The sequence below is a fragment of the Rana temporaria genome, chromosome 13, assembly GCF_905171775.1.
Source record: "Rana temporaria chromosome 13, aRanTem1.1, whole genome shotgun sequence".
Taxonomy (NCBI): domain Eukaryota; kingdom Metazoa; phylum Chordata; class Amphibia; order Anura; family Ranidae; genus Rana; species Rana temporaria.
The window spans coordinates 7,739,080-7,760,140 of record NC_053501.1 but is presented as its reverse complement, the minus strand read 5'-3'; the positions used below and the strand labels follow the sequence as shown (position 1 = coordinate 7,760,140).

The 21,061-nt window shown below is 43.1% G+C and overlaps 1 protein-coding gene across 1 annotated transcript in view; it reads left to right on the top strand.

Annotated features, from left to right (window-relative positions):
• The first annotated feature begins 8,390 nt into the window (after nt 1-8,390).
• The window catches only part of KCNK10 (potassium two pore domain channel subfamily K member 10), a 62,066-nt gene continuing 49,395 nt past the window's right edge, over nt 8,391-21,061 (top strand). The window contains exon 1 of the mRNA XM_040332341.1: nt 8,391-8,734. Coding sequence (XP_040188275.1) covers nt 8,480-8,734 — 255 coding nt within the window. The 5' untranslated portion in view covers nt 8,391-8,479. The remainder of the gene's footprint in view (nt 8,735-21,061) is intronic.

Genomic DNA, 21,061 nt, shown 5'->3' with positions numbered 1-21,061 from the left:
CCAAGAGTTTATTTCATTTTTTATTTAGTCTTGTTTAATTTTTTTACTGGTTTCAGCACCATGGAGAGGTCCAAGAGTTTATTTCGTTTTTTATTTAGTCTTGTTTAATTTTTTTTAATGGTTTCAGCACCATGGAGAGGTCCAAGAGTTTATTTCATTTTTTATTTAGTCTTTTTTTTAATGGTTTCAGCACCATGGAGAGGTCCAAGAGTTTATTTCATTTTTTATTTAGTCTTTTTTATAATGGTTTCAGCACCATGGAGAGGTCCAAGAGTTTATTTCATTGTTTATTTAGTTTTGTTTATTTTTTTTTGTAATTGTTTCAGCACCATGGAGAGGTCCAAGAGTTTATTTCATTTTTTATTTAGTCTTTTTAATTTTTTTTAATGGTTTCAGCACCATGGAGAGGTTCAAGAGTTTATTTAATTTTTTATTTAGTCTTTTTTTTTTATGGTTTCAGCACCATGGAGAGGTCCAAGAGTTTATTTTGTTTTTGTTTTTTTAAATGGTTTCAGCACCATGGAGAGGTCCTAGAGTTTATTTAATTTTTTATTTAGTCTTGTTTAATTTTTTTACTGGTTTCAGCACCATGGAGAGGTCCTAGAGTTTATTTCATTTTTTATTTAGTCTTGTTTAATTTTTTTACTGGTTTCAGCACCATGGAGAGGTCCAAGAGTTTATTTCGTTTTTTATTTAGTCTTGTTTAATTTTTTTTAATGGTTTCAGCACCATGGAGAGGTCCAAGAGTTTATTTCATTTTTTATTTAGTCTTTTTTTTAATGGTTTCAGCACCATGGAGAGGTCCAAGAGTTTATTTCATTTTTTATTTAGTCTTTTTTATAATGGTTTCAGCACCATGGAGAGGTCCAAGAGTTTATTTTGTTTTTGTTTTTTTAAATGGTTTCAGCACCATGGAGAGGTCCAAGAGTTTATTTCATTTTTTATTTAGTCTTTTTTTTTTATTTTTTATATGGTTTTAGCACCATGGAGAGGTCCAAGAGTTTATTTCATTTTTTATTTAGTCTTTTTAATTTTTCTTTATGGTTTCAGCACCATGGAGAGGTCCAAGAGTTTATTTAGTTTTTTTTTTTTAAATGGTTTCAGCACCATGGAGAGGCCCAATAGTTTATTTAATTTTTTATTTAGTTTTGTTTATTTATTTTTTAAATGGCTTCAGCACCATGGAGAGGTCCTAGAGTTTATTTCATTTTTTATTTAGTCTTGTTTATTTTTTTTAATGGTTTCAGCACCATGGAAAGGTCCAAGAGTTTATTTCATGTTTTATTTAGTCTTTTTTATAATGGTTTCAGCACCATGGAAAGGTCCAAGAGTTTGGTTAATTTTTTATTTAGTCTTGTTTAATTTTTTTTAATGGTTTCAGCCCCATGGAGAGGTCGAGGAGTTTATTTCATTTTTTATTTAGTCTTGTGTATTTATTTTTTAAATGGTTTCAGTACCATGGAGAGGTCCAAGAGTTTATTTAATTTTTAATTTAGTTTTGTTTAATTTTTTTTTAATGGTTTCAGAACCATGGGGAGGTCCAAGAGTTTATTTAATTTTTTATTTAATATTGTTTAATTTTTTTAATGGTTTCAGCACCATGGATAGGTCCAAGAGTTTATTTCATTTTTTATTTAGTCTTTTTTTTTTAATGGTTTCAGTACCATGGAGAGGTCCAAGAGTTTATTTCATTTTTTTTATTTTGTCTTGTTTAATTTTTTTAATGGTTTCAGCACCATGGAGAGGTCCAAATATTGTTTATTAATTTTTTTTGTTCTTGAAATTTAGTCTTGGCATGTGTCTCTGCCTGCAGCAGGAGGGAGAGAAACCGGCTTTCAGCTGCAGCAGAGAGCTGCACTGGGCATCCTTCTGTAATTGCTCCTCCGGCCCAACCACACTGATTCCTCCTGCTGTTCGGGCCCCCTCTGTGTGCGTGGGCCCCCTACAGGAGGACTGGTGGTCCTCCCCTATCAGCGGTTCCGAGTAAAGAAAGCAGCCAAGAGAGACCAACACCATCATTCACCAGCAGAACCAACTAATGTCTATCAAGATCCATTCTACCAAGCTCGGTTTCTAGCGCCAACAACATAACTATTTAGAAGGTCAAGCTACATGGAAGAAGGCTAAATTAAAAAATAATTTAACCACTTAAGGACCCGCTCATATACGTATACGTCGGCATTTTAAAGATGGATATCTCGGTAACGGCAGCAGCCGCTGGCACAACCGAGATATCCATTTTTCCTGTGAGTGGTCCTGTTAACGATAACGGTGGTCTCCGCGGCGGATTCGCCGCAAGATCACAGTTTTTGGCGGCAGGAGAGGAGCCCCCTCCCGCCGCTCTCCCGGAGCTGTCGGCAGCGGCGGAGGTGATCACGTCCTGTTTCCTGCTCAGCTGGGATACGAGTGAGGGCAAGATGGCCCCCACCCGTCCCCATAGCATAGCAGGGCGGAAGCGACGCCACTTCCGCCCATGCTTCTTAAAGGCATATTTTCTTGTTGTCATTTTTTCAAATGACAATTTTTTTTTTTTTTTTTTTTTTTGCATTTTAGTCTAAATATGAGATCTGAGGTCTTTTTCACCCCAGATCTCATATTTAAGAGGACCTGTCATGCTTTTTTCTATTACAAGGGATGTTTACATTCCTTGTAATAGGAATAAAAGTGATAATTTTTTTTTTTTTTTTTAGTGTGAAAATTAATAAAATAACTAAAAATAAATAAGAAAACAAAAAAAATGTGTTTTTAAAGCGCCCCGTCCCGACAAGCTCGCGCACAGAAGCGAACGCATACGTGAGCAGCGCCCGCATATTAAAACGGTGTTCAAACCACACAAGTGAGGTATCACAGCGATCGTTAGAACGAGATCAATAATTCTAGCCCTAGACCTCCTCTGTAACTCAAAAGATGCAACCTATAGAATTTTTTTAAACGTCGCCTATGGAGATTTTTAAGGGTAAAAGTTTGAAGCCATTCCACGAGCGGGCGCAATTTTGAAGCGTGACATGTTGGGTATCGTTTTACTCGGCGTAACATTATCTTTCACAATAAAAAACAAAATTGGGCCAACTTTACTGTTTTCTTATTTTTTTATTAAAAAAAGTGGATTTTTTCCAAAAAAAGTGCACTTGTAAGACCGCTGCACAAATACGGTGTGACAAAAAGTATTGCAATGACCGCCATTTTATTCTATAGGGTGTTAGAAAAAAAATATCTATAATGTTTGGGGGTTTTAAGTAATTTTCTAGCAAAAAAAAACAACTGTTTTAATCTTGTAAACACCAATGGCCAGATTCAGGTAGCTTTACGCCAGCGTATCAGAAGATACGCCAACGTAAATCTGAATCTACGCCGTCCTAAATTTAAGCGTATTCTGGAAACCAATTAGGCTAAGTCTCATACGCCGTTGTATCTTAGGGTGCAATATTTAGGCTGGCCGCTAGGTGGCGCTTCCGTTGAGTTCGGCGTAGAATATGCAAATGACTAGATACGCCAATTTAGAAACGTACGTGCGCCCGGCGCATTTTTTTACGTCGTTTCCGTAAGGCTTTTTCCGGCGTTAAGTTAGTCGAACGAATAGCTGGCCTAGTCAATGTTAAGTATGGCCGTCGTTCCCGCGTCGAAATTTGAAATTTTTACGTCGTTTGCGTAAGTCGTCCGTGAATGGGGCTGGACGTAATTTACGTTCATTTTGAAACCAATACGTCCTTGCGGCGTACTTTGGAGCAATGCACACTGGGATATGTACACGGACGGCGTATGCGCCGTTCGTGAAAAACGTCAATCACGTCGGGTCACCAATCATTTACATAAAACACACCCCCTCATCCTCATTTGAATTAGGGGCGCTTACGACGGCCCCATTTACGCTACACTGCCGTAACTTAGGAGGCAAGTGCTTTGTGAATACAGCACTTGCCTCTCTGATTAATGGCGACGTAGCGTAAATACGATACGCTACGCCGCCTGAAAGATGCGCCGCCCTACCTGAATCTGGCTACAAGTCTGAAAAACAGGCAAGGACCTTAAGTGGTTAAAAAATCGTGTCATTTTCATTGGTACACTAACCAAATTTACTAGCCAATCACGACGCTCTGATGGGCCACAGAGACCAAAAGTCACGGTATATGGTAAAGCAAGCAGACCTGGGAATCTTCCTATGTATCCCACCCTGCACTTCCCACATACATTACAAAGAATTGTTGTGTCTTTCTGGCAGCGATTCAGCTTCATAGATATCCAAACTCACCAGCGAACCAGACACAGAACATCTTGTTCTCGCCGTAGCGAGCGGACGAGGCCCGCTACATCTGCTCTGATCGCTCGTGCTAATTCCCTCCCCATACAGAAGCCCGTCTCTCAAGCTGTCGGCAGAATTCAGAGGGCCGAGAGGGGGAATATTATCGGCCGTAGCTGTTTTGGAAGTGTATAAAAAAAATCTGGGAAATTAGATAATGTTGTAAAGATCATTATCATATTTTTTTTTTAGACCTGCGCAGGTTCTTGATATACACTATATTACCAAAAGTATTGGGACACCTGCCCAGGGCCATCTTATCCAGTGGGCACAGCTCAGGTGCCCATGGGGCCCCATCAGGATGGGCAGGGCCAATCCAAGGCAGGTGCACCAACCCCGGCACTGTAAGCTGCTGCAGAAACGGGACGCCTAGCCTCCGAAGCTGTGTCATGTCACTTGACTGCACTGGTTGCTAGAATCCCTGGCCGCCCGGCGCCTAGCAACCAGTGACGTCAGAGGCCGCGGCCGCCCCAGAATTCATAGCGTGCCGCAGGCCGCCCCAGCTTTCATAGCGTGCCGCCTTCGCGGCTGGGTAACTAGATCGGCTCCACCCACCTCTGCCATCTTCAGACTCAGACAGCGTAGCACGCCGTAGGTCACCATCTTCATTATTTGGGCCCCAATGCATTTCTTTGCCCAGGGGCCCATGATGCTGTTAAGATGGCACTGCACCTGCCTTGACACGCATTAAAAAAAAAAATCTGGGAAATTAGATAATGTTGTAAAGATCATTATCATATTTTTTTTAGGCCTGCACAGGTTATTGATACACACTATGGGCCAGATTCTTGTAGTTCCTGCGTCGTCGTCGCCTAAGTTATTTACACTACGCCGCCCCAACTTACAGGAGCAAGTGCTGTATTCCCCAAACACTTGCTCCGTAGTTTGCGGCGGCGTAGTGTAATTGGCCCGGCGTATCCCCACGTAATTCCAAGGGGGCGGCTTGTATTTAAATTAAGCGCGCCCCCGTGCCGTTCGAACTGCGCATGCGCAAGGCTTAAAATAGCCCAGTGCGCATGCTCCAGTTCTCGACGGAAAACGTCAATGACGCCGACGTGTGCGTCATTGACGTAAAGTCGTATTCAAGAACGACTTACGAAAACGACGTACCCGACAGGAAAAGACGACGCGGACCCGACGCCATACTTAACATGGCATACGTGGGACTGGCGGAAGGTTACCCCTCATATAGAAGGGGTAACCTTACGCTTACGCAAACGACGTAAGCGACGGTTACGCGACACGATTTCGTTCGGGAATCGGCGTATCAGGCTCATTTGCATAAACAAATGAGACCTGAACGTAAACGCCACCTAGCGGCCGGCGGCGAATTACATTTAAGATCCGACAGTGTAAGTGACTTACACCTGTCGGATCTACAGCGTATCTATGCGAAAATTATTCTAGGAATCACTCGCATAGATACGCGGGTCAAAAAACAGAGATACGCCGGAGTTTCCTGAGATACTCCGTCGTAACTCTACTGAGAATATGGCCCTTTATTACCAAACGACCTTCTACGTAATCTTAAGTTGGAATAACTCTGTATCTAGACTGTTAACTCATGGTGTGGCACGCCAAGAGAAATACACTTTATTGCCAAAAGTATTGGGACGCCTGCCTTTACATGCAGATGAACTGTAATGGCATCCCAGTCTTAGTCCGTAGGGTTCAATATTGAGTTGGCCCCGCCCTTTGCAGCTATAACAGCTTCAACTCTTCTGGGAAGGCCGTCCACAAGGTTTAGGAGTGTGTCTATGGGAATGTTTGACCATTCTTTCAGAAGAGCATTTGTGAGGTCAGGCACTGATGTTGGACGAGAAGTCCTGGCTCGCAGTCTAAACTCTAATGCCCTGTACACACGATCGGTTCATCCGATGAAAATGGTCCGATGGATTTTTTTCATCAGATATCCGATGAAGCTGACTTTCATCAGTCGTGCGTACACACCATCGGTTAAAAAAAAAACGATTGTGTCAGAGCGCGGTGACGTAAAACACAACAACGTGCTGAGAAAAACGAAGTTCAATGCTTCGACTTGATTCTGAGCATGCGTGAATTTTTAACCGATGGACGCGACCACAGAAGATCGTTTTTTTTCTATGTTTTTTTTAACCATCAGATAATTTTAAAACAAGTTCCTAGTTTTTTCACCGATGGATAAAAAAAACTATGGGGCCCACACTCGATCGGTTCGTCTGATGAAAACGTTCCGAAATTAACCTGCAACAAGCCAATGCTTACGACCTGAACATCATTCTACGCAAAGCCCTATTCGCGAACGGCTTACGCAAACGGCGTAAAAAAATCAAAATTCGACGCGGGAACGACGACCATACTTAACATTGAGTATGCCTCATATAGCAGGGGAATTTATACGCCGAAAAAAGGCATTACGGAAACGACGTAAAAAAAATGCGCCGGCCGGACGTACGTTCGTGGATCGCCGTATCTAGCTAATTTGCATACTCGACGCGGAAATCGACGAAAACGCCACCTAGCGGCCAGCGTAAATATGCAAAGACGTACGTCAGTCGGATCTAGACCAGCTTCAGGCGTATCTTGTTTTGTGGATACAAAACAAAGATACGCCGGAGCAAATTAGAAGTTACGCTGGCGTATCAATAGATACGCCAGCGTAACTTCTTTGTGGATCTGCCCCTATGTGTTTGCCTGTTCGGCGAATAGCGAACAATTTGGGGTGTTCACGGCAAATTTGAAAGCTGCGGAACACCCTTTAAAAGTCTATGGGAGAAATCAAAAGTGCTCATTTTAACCACTTAACGCCCGCCGCATGACTATTTACGTCCGCAAAATGGCACGGACAGGCAGAAGGGCGTATATATACGTCCTTGCCTTCTAGCGGGTGGGGGGTCCGATCGAGACCCCCCCCCCGCTGCGTGCGGCAAGCGGATTCCCTCGGGGAGCGATTCGGGACGACGGTGCGGCTATTCGTTTATAGCCGCTCCGTCGCGATCGCTCCCCGGAGCTGAAGAACGGGGAGAGCCGTATGTAAACACGGCTTCCCCGTGCTTCACTGTGGCGGCGCATCGATCGTATCATCCCCTTTATAGGGAGACTCGATCGATGACGTCAGACCTACAGCCACACCCCCCTACAGTTGTAAACACACACTAGGTGAACCCTAACTCCTACAGCGCCCCCTGTGGTTAACTCCCAAACTGCAACTGTCATTTTCACAATAAACAATGCAATTTAAATGCATTTTTTGTTGTGAAAATGACAATGGTCCCAAAAATGTGTCAAAATTGTCCGAAGTGTCCGCCATAATGTCGCAGTCACGAAAAAAATCGCTGATCGCCACCATTAGTAGTAAAACATTTTTTTTTATAAAAATGCAATAAAAATATCCCCTATTTTGTAAACGCTATAAATTTTGCGCAAACCAATCGATAAACGCTTATTGCGATTTTTTTTACCAAAAATAGGTAGAAGAATACGTATCGGCCTAAACTGAGGAAAAAACATTTTTTTATATATGTTTTTGGGGGATATTTATTACAGCAAAAAGTAAAAAATATTGCATTTTTTTCAAAATTGTCGCACTATTTTTGTTTATAGCGCAAAAAATAAAAACCGCAGAGTTGATCAAATACCACCAAAAGAAATCTCTATTTGTGGGGAAAAAGGACGCCAATTTTGTTTGGGAGACACGTCGCACGACCGCGCAATTGTCTGTTAAAGCGACGCAGTGCCGAATTGTAAAAACGCCTTTGGGCATTTAGCAGCATATTGGTCCGGGGCTTAAGTGGTTAAAGGCAAATATGCAAGTTATTGTCCTAAAAAGTGTTTGGGGGACCCGGTTTCGGCCCCAGGGGACGTGTATCAATGCAACAAAAAAGTTTTAAAAACGTCAGTTTTTTCGGGAGCTGTGATTTTAATAATGCTAAAAGTGAAACAATAAAAGTGAAATATTCCTGCAGGTGGGAGGGGCCTCTTCATGTTTGCCCTGGGCACGGGTCGCTATATATTGTGGCATATCAGGAATGTAAGTCAATGTAATCGTAAAAACAGAAGTGTAATGGACTCTTCTTTTTATTCATTGCAGTGGCGGTACCCTCGACTGTGCCATCGCCCGCTCCTCTGCCGGTGCCCCCTCCTGATCCCAAGCCCAACGGGCACCACCCCACCCCCACCCCGACCCCCACATCGACCCCCCGCATGTCGGTGTGCTCCCGGACGACTGTGGTCACGATGGACAGTACCTCCAGAGGTCTCCACTCGGTCATGAAGTGGAAGACAGTCTTGGCAATCTTCGTGGTGGTGGTGGTGTATCTGGTGAGCGGCGGACTCGTCTTCCGGGCTCTAGAACAGCCATTCGAAAGCAGCCAAAAAAGTACGATAGCCCAAGAGAAGGCGGATTTCCTGCAGAGGCATTCCTGTGTGACTCAGCTAGAGCTCGACGCTTTGATTAAGGTGAGACACAAAGTCTTCCTGCTTTGATAATTGAAGGTATAAGCTGCTAAAAAATTCTGTATCTCCAAAATGTATGTAATGTATTAGATACATGTTCTATTTTATAATGCCCCTTGCAGAGGTTTGATACAGTACACACTATGGGGCAGATCCACGTAGATCGGCACTTCTCTCCACCGGGCGTAGCGTATCTAAGATACACTACGCCGCCGTAACTTATTTTTTTTTCGAATCCTCAAAGAATTTGCGCCGTAAGTTACGGCGGCGTAGTGTATCTTTGGCGGCTTAAGGGCGAAGAATTCAAATGGATGTGATGGGGGCGTGTTTTATGTAAATACTTTGTGACCCGACGTAAACAACGTTTGTTTTGTACGGCGCATGCGCTGTCCGTCGGGGTATCTCAGTGCGCATGCTCGAAATTAAACCGGAACAAGCCAATGCTTACGACGGTGACGTCATTTTACGCATATCCCTATGCGCGAACGACTTACGCAAAGGACGTCAAAAATTTAAAATTAGACGCGGGAACGACGGCCATACTTAACATTGAGTACGCCTCATAATAGCAGGCGTAACTATACGCCGGAAAAAGCCGAACCCAAACGACGTAAAAAAATGCGCCGGACGGACGTACGTTCGTGGATCGCCGTAAATAGCTAATTTGCATACTCAACGCGGAATTTGACGTAAATGCGGAAAAAATGCACCTAAGATCCGACGGCGTACTAAGACGTACGCCTGTCGGATCGAGCCCAGATGCCGTCGTATCTTGTCTTGTAGATACAAAACAAAGATACGACGTGGGAACTTTAAAATTACATTACATAAATAGAATAGAAAATAATATATATTTTTTTCAATTCTATTCATTTAGGGGCAGATCCACAAAAGAATTACGCCGGCGTATCAATAGATACGCCAGCGTAATTCTTTTGTGGATCTGCCCCTAAATGAATAGAATTGAAAAAAATATATATTATTTTCTATTCTATTTTATTATTTTCGAAATATCGAATTGGAAAACTTTTTAAAAGTGAAATTGATTCGAAAACTTTTTGAATTTAAAGACTATTCTAAATTAATTCAAAAACTTTTCGAATCGATTTGAAAGCGAATAAACAAAACGAATCCCAAAAACGAATTAAACTAATTTAACAAAACTAATGTATGTAAATCAAAACAAGACAAATTCGAAAACTATTTGAAATTTATTTAAAAAATTCAAAATGTATTCGAAAACTTTTCAAATCTATTTGAAAGTGAATAAGCAAAACGAATCCCACAAAAACTAATTAAATGACTGAAACTAATTTAACTAAACTAATTTATGTAAATAACGAATCAAAACAAAACAAATTTGAAAACTATTCTAATCTATTTGAAGACTTTTCGAATTTGAAAACTATTTGAAATTGATTCGAAAAAAAAATTCGTAGTTGAAAACTATTTGAAATTGATTCGAAAACTTTTCGAATTTTAAAACTATTCTAAACTGATTCGAAAACTTTTCGAATTAATTTGAAAGCAAATAAACAAAATGAATCCCGAAAACGAATTAAACTAATTTAACTAAACTAATTTATGTAAATAACGAATCAAAACTAAACAAATTTGAAAACTATTCGAAATTTATTTGAAAACTTTTCGAATTTGAAAACTATCCTAAATTAATTTGAAAACTTTTCAAATCGATTTGAAAGCAAATAAACAAAACGAATCCCGAAAACGAATTAAACTAATTTAACTAAAGTAATTTATGTAAATAACGTATCGAAACAAAACAAATTTGAAAACTATTCTAAATTTATTTGAAAATTTTTTCGAATTGTGAAAACTGTTAGAAATTTGTTTGAAAACGTTTCAAATTTGAAAACTATTCAAAATCGATTCTAAAACTATTTGCATTTGAAAACTATTCGAAATTGAGTCGAAAACTTTTCGAATTTGAAAACGATTCGAAATTGGTTTGAAAACTTTTCAAATCAATTTGAAAGCGAATAAACAAAACAAATCTCAAAAACAAATTAAACTAATTTAACTAAACTAATTTATGTAAATAATGAATCGAAACGAAACAAATTTGAAAACTATTCGAAAATTATTTGAAAACTTTTCGAATTTGAAAACTATCCTAAATTGATTTGAAAAATGTTCAAATCAATTTGAAAGCGAATAAACAAAACAAATCGTGAAAACGAATTCAACTAATTTAACTAAACTAATTTATGTAAATAACGAAACGAAACAAATTTGAAAACTATTCGAAATTTATTTGAAAACGATTTGAATTCATTTGAAAACTTTTTCGAATTGTGAAAACTGTTAGAAATTTGTTTGAAAACGTTTCAAATTTGAAAACCATTCAAAATTGATTCGAAAACTATTTGCATTTGAAAACGATTCGAAATTGGTTTGAAAACTTTTCGAAACGATTTGAAAGCGAATAAACAAAACTAATCTCAAAAACGAATTAAACTAATTTGACTAAACTAATTTATGTAAATTGAATCAAAATTAAACTCATTTGAAAACGATTTGAAATTTATTTGAAAACTTTTCGAATTTGAAAACTATCCTAAATTGATTCGAAAACGTTTCAATTCAATTTGAAAGAAAATAAACAAAACGAATCCCATAAACAAATTAAACAAATTTAACTAAACTAATTTATGTAAATAACGAATCAAAACAAAACAAATTTGAAAACTATTCGAAAATTATTTGAAAACTATTCGGATTTATTTGAAAACTATTTGAATTTATTTGAAAACTTTTCAAATTATTTTGAAAACTTTTCAAATTATTTTGAAAACTTTTCAAATTATTTTGAAAACTTTTCAAATTATTTTGAAAACTGTTAGAAATTAGTTTGAAAACGTTTCAAAGTTGAAAACTATTCGAAATTCATTCGAAAACTATTTGCATTTGAAAACTATTGGAAATTGAGTCGAAAACTTTTTGAATTTGAAAACTATTCGAAATCGATTCGAAAACTTTTCGAATCGTTTTGAAAGTGAATTAACAAAACAAATCCCAAAAACGAATTAAACAAATTAAACAAATTCATGTAAGTAACGAATTGAAACAAGACACATTTTTTTCGATCTGCACATGTCTATGAATTCCGGTCACATTTTTTGCGTGTTTTTTGCGCGTTTCAGGCATAGGGCAGCCCATTCACTTGGATTGGAACCATGAATTGGGTTTTATTGATGGACGATTTTGTAGCCACAGGATCACCATTGTGTGTAACTTTAGAAAGTACCGTATTTATCGGGGTATTGCGCGCTCCGGCGTATAGCACGCACCCCTAATTTTGACCAGTTTTTCCTGTTAAAAAAAACATTTTATTACATTTTACTACTTACGGTTTTGGTGTCTTGCCCGGCGTCCATCGTCCGGTCCGGCGTCCGTCGGTGGCCTCGGCTTCTCCCACGCTGTCTTCATGTCGAATCCTCGCTTCCTGCGCTCAGTTTGAAGCCTCCTTGGACGTATACCGAGCTCAGTACACTCAGGTATATTCGGCCAGGCTCGGCTTCTCACGCATAAACGTCACAGAGCGTGACTACGAGTGAAGCCGAGCCTGGCCGAATGTCCCCGAGTGTACTGCGCTCGGTATATGTCGGCGCAGGCATTCAAACACGGCGCGGGAAGCGGGTATCGGCGTATATCGCGCACCTGCGATTTTGCCCTGATTTTCAGGGCAAAAAAGTGCGCGATATACGCCGATAAATACTGTATCAGATATCCCCCGGGAAGAGGTCGTTGTCGGTGTTGATATGACTATTAATCGCGGCTCAATAGCAGTCATTAAATGGCATGAATGTGTTTCCAAACCTTCTGTGCCCTCCTCCGTCTTGCCGGCGGGTGACTCATGGTGTATGGAACAAGCACAACAGATATTTTCCCACACAAGCTTCTTCTATCCAGCAAACTGTTTATATTTGTATGTCTAGAGATCCATCTGAATTTGTAAGCTGTTCATCGTGAGCCTCTAAGAAATCAGATGGGGAGCTAGGCCCTGAGGGTGGAGGATTGGGGGGTGGGGAGTGGGGGGGGTCCTGACATAGCTCCCTGTTATCCCCCCGACTCTGCTCACGTTACATTTACACCGGCACTAATCCGACACTTATAACTAATTCTAAAAATTATTTTTTAAGCAACTTAATACCGGACCATTTACCCCCTTCCTGCGCAGGCCAATTTTCAGCTTTCAGCGCTGTCGCACTTTGAATGACAATTTTGTGGTCATGCAACACTGTACCCAAATGAAATTGTTATATATTTTTTTAAAAACAGATTGGCCCAGATTCTCAAAAGAGATACGACCCCTGCTAGGTGGCGCTTCCGCCGATTTCCACGTCGAGTATGCAAATTATCGAGATACGCGAATTCCCAAACGTACGCACGGCAGGCGCAGTAAAGTTACGACGTTTACGTTAGGCTTTTCCCGGCGTAAAGTTGCCCCTCGGTATATGAGGCGCAGCCAATGTTAAGTATGGCCGTCGTTCCCGCGGCGAAAATTTATAAAATTACGTCGATTGCGTAAGTCGTCCGTGAATGGTGCTGGACGTAATTTACGTTCACGTCAAAACCAATGACGGCCTTGCGACGTCATTTAGAGCAATGCACGCCGGGAAATTTTAGGGACGGAGCATGCGCAGTTCGTTCGGCGCAGGGACGCGCTTCATTTAAATGAAACACGCCCCCTACCTGCCGAATTTGAATTCCGCCGGGTGATTTACGTTACGCCGCCGCAACTATACAGGCAAGTGCTTTGTGAATAAAGCACTTGCCTGAAAAACTTGCGGCGGCGTAACGTAAATCAGATATGTTACGCCCGCCCAAAATTACGCCCATCTACGTGTATCTGCCCCATTGAGCTTTCTTTCGTTTTAATAAGTAATTTTTCTTCTTCACTGATGTGTGATGGCGAGGCTGCTATGATGGGCACTGACGAGGTTGCACTGATGGGCACTGATGAGGCTGCACTGATGTTTGATGATGATGCTGCACTGGTGGGCACTGATAAGCTGCACTGATGAGGCTGTACTGATGTGTGATGATGATGCTGCACTGATGGGCACTGACAAGGCTGCACTGGTGGGCACTGATGGACACTGATATGCTGCATTGATGAGTAGGCACTGATGGCCACTGATGAGATAGCCCTGATGGGCACTAATGAGACTGCACTGATGTGTGATGATGAGGCTGCTCTGATGGTTGATGATGATGCTGCACTGGTGGGCACTGATAAGCTGCACTGATGGGCACTGATGAGGCTGTACTGATGTGTGATGATGGTGCTGCACTGATGAGGCTGCACAGACCTGTGATGATGATGCTGCACTGATGGGCACTGATAAGCTGCACTGATAGGCACTGTCGAGGCTACACTGGTGGGCACTGATGAAGCTGCACTGATAAGGCTGCACTGATGAGTAGGCACTGATGGCCACTGATGAGATAGCTCTGATGGGCACTGATAGGCTGCACCGATGAAGTAGGCACTGATGGCCACAGATGATATAGCCCTGATGGACATTGATAAGCTGCATTGATGGCCACTGATGAAGAGGCACCGATGAGGCTGCACTGTTGGGCACTGATAGACACTGATTGGCACTGATGGAGATGCACTGATAATCAAGACTCTAATGATCAGTGCCCTGATTTTCAGTGTAAATGTCCCTTGTCACAGGAAAGCCGCTTATCGCCTTTACTTTCCTCGGACCGTGACATCAAAGAGGAAAGGAAATGCCGATGTGATTGGACACAGCTGATAACATGGTAAAGAGCTCCGTGACCGCGGCCGCGGGACCCGCGGACCCGATCGCCGCCGGACTCCCGTGATCGGTCCCTGGAGCTGAAGAACAGGGAGAGCTGTGTGTAAAACACACCTTCCCCGTTCTTCACTGTGGCAGCTTCATTGATCGTGTGTTCCCTGATTATAGGGAAACACGATCAATGACGTCACACGTCCTGTCCTCTACTTATGCCGCTGGGTTCTGAAGAAATCTTCACTGCCAGGCTGCCCTGTCTTCTTCTTGTGCTGTGCCGGGCTGCCCTTTCCTCTTCCTGTACTGCTGATTTCTGTAGAAATCTTCACTACCGGGCTACCCTGTCCTCTTCTTGCTCTGTGCGGGGCTGCCCTGTCCTCTTCCTGTGCTGCTGAGTTCTGTAGAAATCTTCACTGCCAGGCTTCCCTGTACTCTTCTTATGCCGCAGGATTCTGAAGAAATCTTTACTGCCAGGCTGCCCTGTCTTCTTTTGCTGTGCGGGGCTGCCCTGTCCTCTTCCTATACTGCTGGACTCTGTAGGAACCTTCACTGCCGGGATGTCCTGTCCTCTTCTTGCTCTGTGCGGGGCTGCCCTGTCCTCTTCCTGTGCTGCTGAATTCTTTAGAAATCTTCACTACCGGGCTGCCCTGTCATCTTCTTATGCCACAGGATTCTGAAGAAATCTTCACTGCCAGGCTGCCCTGTCTTCTTCTTGTGCTGTGCGGGGCTGCCCTGTCCTCTTCCTGTACTGCTGGACTCTTTAGGAATCTTCACTGCCGAGCTGCACTGTCCTCTTCTTATGCCGCTGGATTCTGTAGAAATATTTACTGCTGTGCTGCCCTTACCTCCTTTTATGCTGCTGGATTCTGTAGAAGGTTTCACTGCCGGGATGCCCTGTCTTTTTTTTTTGTATTGAGGGACTGCCCTGTCCTCTTCCTGTGCTGCTGGACTCTGTAGAAATCTTCACTACCGGGCTGCCCTGTCCTCTTCCTGCACTGTTGAGGTTAAAAGCTTTGCATCTCTAGGCTCTGTTGCACTAAAAGTGATCCAACAGAGACATGGCCCCTCCTGCCTTCCCCTCCAAGGAGAAAAGTTCTTTCACTAATTACACTGGGGTAGATTCAGGTACAGCTGCGCGCTCCTTACGGAGGCGCAGTGTACCCTTTTTACCCTGCACCTACGCAAATTATTTGCGCTACGCTTCATTCATGAAGCAAGAGCCACGTAATTTGCGTGGGCGCTCCTCAAAAATGCCCTGCGTAAGGGCGCCTAATGTAAATGATCCCGTAGGGGGCGGAAATCATTTAAATTAGGCGCGTTCCCGCGCCAAGCGTACAGCGCATGCTCCGTCGGGAAGCTTTCCCGACGTGCATTGCGGTAAATGACGTCGCAAGGACGTCATTTGCTTCAAAGTGAACGTGAATGGCGTCCAGCGCCATTCACGATTCACTTACGCGAACGACGTAAAATTTAAACCTCGCGACGCGGGAACGACGGGTATCCTTAGCATTGGCTGCCCCTGCTTTTAGCATGTGCAGCCTTACGCGAAACCCCACGTACGCAAACGACGTCAACTGCATACGCAGGGCTCGCGTAACGTTGTGAATCGGCGTTAGTATGCAATTTGCAAAGAGCCTTATGCCACGCATATCTTAGGCTGCAGTCGGCGTAACAAGTTCTCTGAATCAGGAGAAGTCGTTACGCCGGCGCAAGTAAGCAATTGCGCTGTGTAACTATGGTTACGCAGACGCAATTGCTTCTTGAATCTGGGCCACTGTCAATAATCACAATTCACAATCTGATAATGGGGGGGGGGGGAGAATCCTGGGACCTATCAGACCCTTACTTGTTGCAGACAGGTCCTCTTGATAATAAACTCTACAAAGTTGTAGCCAACATCCAAGTTCTCAGAATTGCCTTACTAAGCCTTCTGGGGAATAAATATGACTAAATGAAGATGGTTACTCGAAGCAGTAATTAGGCTAATTAGGTACAATATTTACAGAGGTGGCTTATGATATTCAAATTAATTAGATTTATATATACAGATGGGATCATGTGGAGCTGAATATTAGCAGAGATGGGTGTTCGAGGTCCAGACTTTGTGAAAAAAAAGGAAGCTTTAAAAATACACCAAAGTGTTCCCTGATTCCAGCACTGCCCATTCTCAGAGTTCAATAAATATTGTACAATAGAGCCATATACTGTCCATAGAAAATCCCTCCAGCACAGGACATTGCAGATCCTTACCTTTCTCCATGTTGGAGAAATCGACCTTTCCTTTAACACGTCCTTTCTAAAGTGACTGCCTTCACTGGCACCACCTGAGCAGCCTCTGTTGTATTAAAAAAAAAAAAGAGGCAGCAACTGCATCCATTTTATATCCTTAAAAGAAACCTCGCTTGTAAACCTAATCCCCAGTGAAAAAGATGAAAAAGAAGCTAACACTCCATGAGATATTTATCATAGCAGCAATAAAGCATATGCACTTACAAATAAAGAGAATGAAACTGCAGAGTATGTATAACAGTTCTGAATGGCTAAAACACACTTCTGGGAACAGCATGTAGCTCCGCCCCAACGTGTTTAGTCAGAAATGACGTCTTTCATGTGTTTCATTGTCTATAGAAGTGTTTCTCCACTTTATTTCAGTCAAGACGTCCATTAAAAATTATGGACAGTCTCGAGGCACCTTCAAAAATGATGGACAGTCTTGAGGCACTCCATTCTAAAATATAAAAACTATTCTAAAAGTTTTACACAAAACAGCAACATCCCCACACGTAGGACACCCAATGTTAGGGGTGATTTATTCTTCCACAGCAAATACACTTTTGAAAACTGGTACTGACTAGTATTCCAGTGTTACTCTTCTCTCTCAGTTTTTCTCCATCACTTAGCTAATGAGAGCCCAAAGCTGATGGAGAGAGGCAAGGGGGGGGGGGTCAAACAAGTGGAGTTGACTAGGCATGGCACAGTGGTGACAATTGATGGTACAGTGGCTGCGTTTGATGGCATGGCACAGTGGTGACAATTGATGGCACAGTGGCTGCATTTGATGGGCACAGTGGCTGCATTTGATGGGCACAGTGGCTGCATTTGATGGGCACAGTGAGGCTGCAATTGTTTTTTTTTGTTTTTGTTTGCGTCCTCCCAAAAATGTTGAGCACCAGCCGCCACTGTCATTTAGGGGGGGGGTAAATCTTCCGGAGCTGGAGTGGTTAAATACAAGGAAGTGTAATGCATCCTCAGCATTCTACAAACTGTATTGTGCATTGTATGGTTTTACTATGGCTAATGCTACTCAAAAAGTAAAAGGATAATTTAAAATACTAACAAGAGGATGTGGAATTTAGCCCACACTGCATACAAATTGTTTGCTTATGCTTCACATTACCTGTAACCATTCACTCCGCATAGCTGCGTTGTCAGGACGCTGGGAAGAGCAGATGCCGGATGTTGTTCTCACCTTTACTAAGAAATATCTAATTGAGGGAGAGAACACATCACGTGTGGCTTTACCTTACAAATGCCATTGTGCTCTGGATAAAGTACACATGAGCAGCTGTGTTCACCACGGAATATTTGTACAGAATGTTGTTAAGGTCGATTCTCCACACTCTGCAAACACAGCTGTGGTACGTTCACCCGTATGTCCTCCATGACTGTATGAAGTTCTCACTTAGTTTAGAAAGCCCAGAGGGTTCCGGAGTTCCCCCAAATCTATGTAAGAGGCCCCCCAAGAAACATGATCATTGTCTCATCTTCTGTTTCTCACTTCCTCTCTCTTTTCTCCTGGACATCCGATCATCACAACTTTTTGAGCCAGGGCTGTCAAAAAGGGGGTACCGGCAGTATTCCTGTACCGGCCCCATGCCCCCTTGGGTCAGCAGGGGAGCCCAGGCTTTTTCCAGGACTCAAGTGTTGGAATGCTCCTTTCAGCACTTGGCTCCCCGCCTATGCACATTTTCTGCCCCCTTGGGTCAGCAGGGGAGCCAAGACTTTGTCTAGGGCTCAAGTTTTGGAATGCTCCTTCCAGCACATGGCTCCCCACCTATGCACATACTACAGATAGAGTGATTTCCTGCCCAATCATATGAGCATAGTTCCAGAGGTGATATCACAACACAATTGGTGGCACAGGACACAGAGCAGGAAACCCCAAGGTCTAAATCCGGGACTTAATGCTTTCACCCATATGTGATCCATGACTGTCTGAAGTTCTCACTTAGTTTAGAAAGCCCAGAAGGTTCCTGAGTTCCACCAAATCTATGTAAGAGGCCCCCCCAAGAAACATGATAATTGTCTCATCTTCTGTTCCTCACTTCCTCTCTCTTTTCTCCTGGACATCCGACCATCACAACTTTATGAGCCAGGGCTGTCAAAAAGGGGGTACCGGCAGTATTCCTGTACCAGGCCCAGGCCCCCTTGGGTCAGCAGGGGAGCCCAGGCTTTGTCTAGGGCTCAAGTGTTGGAATGCTCCTTCCAGCACATGGCTCCCCACCTATGCACATACTACAGATAGAGTGATTTCCTGTCCAATCATATGAGCATAGTTCCAGAGGTCATATCACAACACAATTGGTGGCACAGGACACAGAGCAGGAAACCCCAAGGTCTAAATCCGGGACTAAATGCTTTCACCCGTATGTGATCCATGACTGTCTGACGTTCTCACTTAGTTTAGAAAGCCCAGAAGGTTCCTGAGTTCCACCAAATCTATGTAAGAGGCCCCTCAAGAAACATGATAATTGTCTCATCTTCTGTTTCTCACTTCCTCTCTCTTTTCTCCTGGACATCCGACCATCACAAATTTATGAGCCAGGGCTGTCAGAAAGGGGGTACCGGCAGTATTCCTGTACCGGCCCCAGGCCCCCTTGGGTCAGCAGGGGAGCCCAGGCTTTGTCCAGGACTCAAGTGTTGGAATGCTCCTTTCAGCACTTGGCTCCCCGCCTATGCACATTTTCTGCCCAATCATATGAGCATAGTTCCAGAGGTGATGTCACCACACAAGTGGTGGCACAGGACACAGAGCAGGAAGGTCTAAATTCGACACTGGGTGCCCAAGATCTAAATATGGCACTGGGTGCATTCACCCGTCTGTCCTCCATGATTGTCCGGAGTTCTAACTTAGTTTAGAAAGCCCAGAAGGTTCCGGAATTCCACCAAATCTATGTAAGAGGCCCCTCAAGAAACATGATAATTGTCTCATCTTCTGTTTCTCACTTCCTCTCTCTTTTCTCCTGGACACCCGACCATCACAACTTTATGAGCCAGGGCTGTCAGAAAGGGGGTACCGGCAGTATTCCTGTACCGTCCCCAGGCCCCCTTGGGTCAGCAGGGGAGCCCAGGCTTTGTCTAGGGCTCAAGTGTTGGAATGCTCCTTCCAGCACATGGCTCCCCGCCTATGCACATTTTCTGCCCAATCATATGAGCATAGTTCCAGAGGTGATGTCACCACACAAGTGGTGGCACAGGACACAGAGCAGGAAGGTCTAAATTAGACACTGGGTGCCCAAGATCTAGGCTTTGTCTAGGGCTCAAGTGTTGGAATGCTCCTTCCAGCACATGGCTCCCCGCCTATGCACATACTACAGATAGAGTGATTTCCTTCCCAATCATATGAGCATAGTTCCAGAGGTGATATCACAACACAATTGGTGGCACAGGACATAGAGCAGGAAACCCCAAGGTCTAAATCCGGGACTAAATGCGTTCACCCGTATGTGATCCATGACTGTCTGAAGTTCTCACTTAGTTTAGAAAGCCCAGAAGGTTCCGGAGTTCCACCAAATCTATGTAAGAGTCCCTCAAGAAACATGATAATTGTCTCATCTTCTGTTTCTCACTTCCTCTCTCTTTTCTCCTGGACATCTGACCATCATAACTACTGTATGTGAGCCAGGGTTGCAAATAAGGGGGTACTGGCAGTACTCCTCTAGTGGGCCTAGCCCCCTTGGGTCAGCGGGGAGGAGCCCAGGCTTTGTCCAAAGACTCAAGGGTTGAAATGCTTGTTCCAGCACTTGGCTCCCTGCCTATGCACATACTACAGATAGAGTGATTTCCTGCCCAGTCATATGAGAATAGTTCCAGAGGCGATATCACCACACAAGTGGTGGCACAGGACACAGAGCAGGAAACCCAAGGTCTAAATCTGGCACTGGTTACGTCCACCCGTATGTCCTCCATGACGGTCCTGAGTTCTAACTTAGTTTGGAACATAAGGGAGAACCCAACTTCAGCTTCCACATGCAAGAATTCCCCTGCAATGATAACAATTATCTTATCTTTTCTACTCCTCATATTGAACAACGTTTTCATATTCCCATTTGTCAGCCAGGGTGTGCGAGCACAGATTTCATTTTTCCTTCTTATGCCGCGTACACACGATCGGAAACTCCCACAAAAAAAAACGTGGATTTTTTCCCGACTGAATTTTGGCTCAAACTTGTGTTGCATACAGACGGTCACACAAATGTTGTCTGAAATTCCGACCGTCAAGAGAACGCGGTCACGCACAATACTACAACAAGCCGAGAAAAAT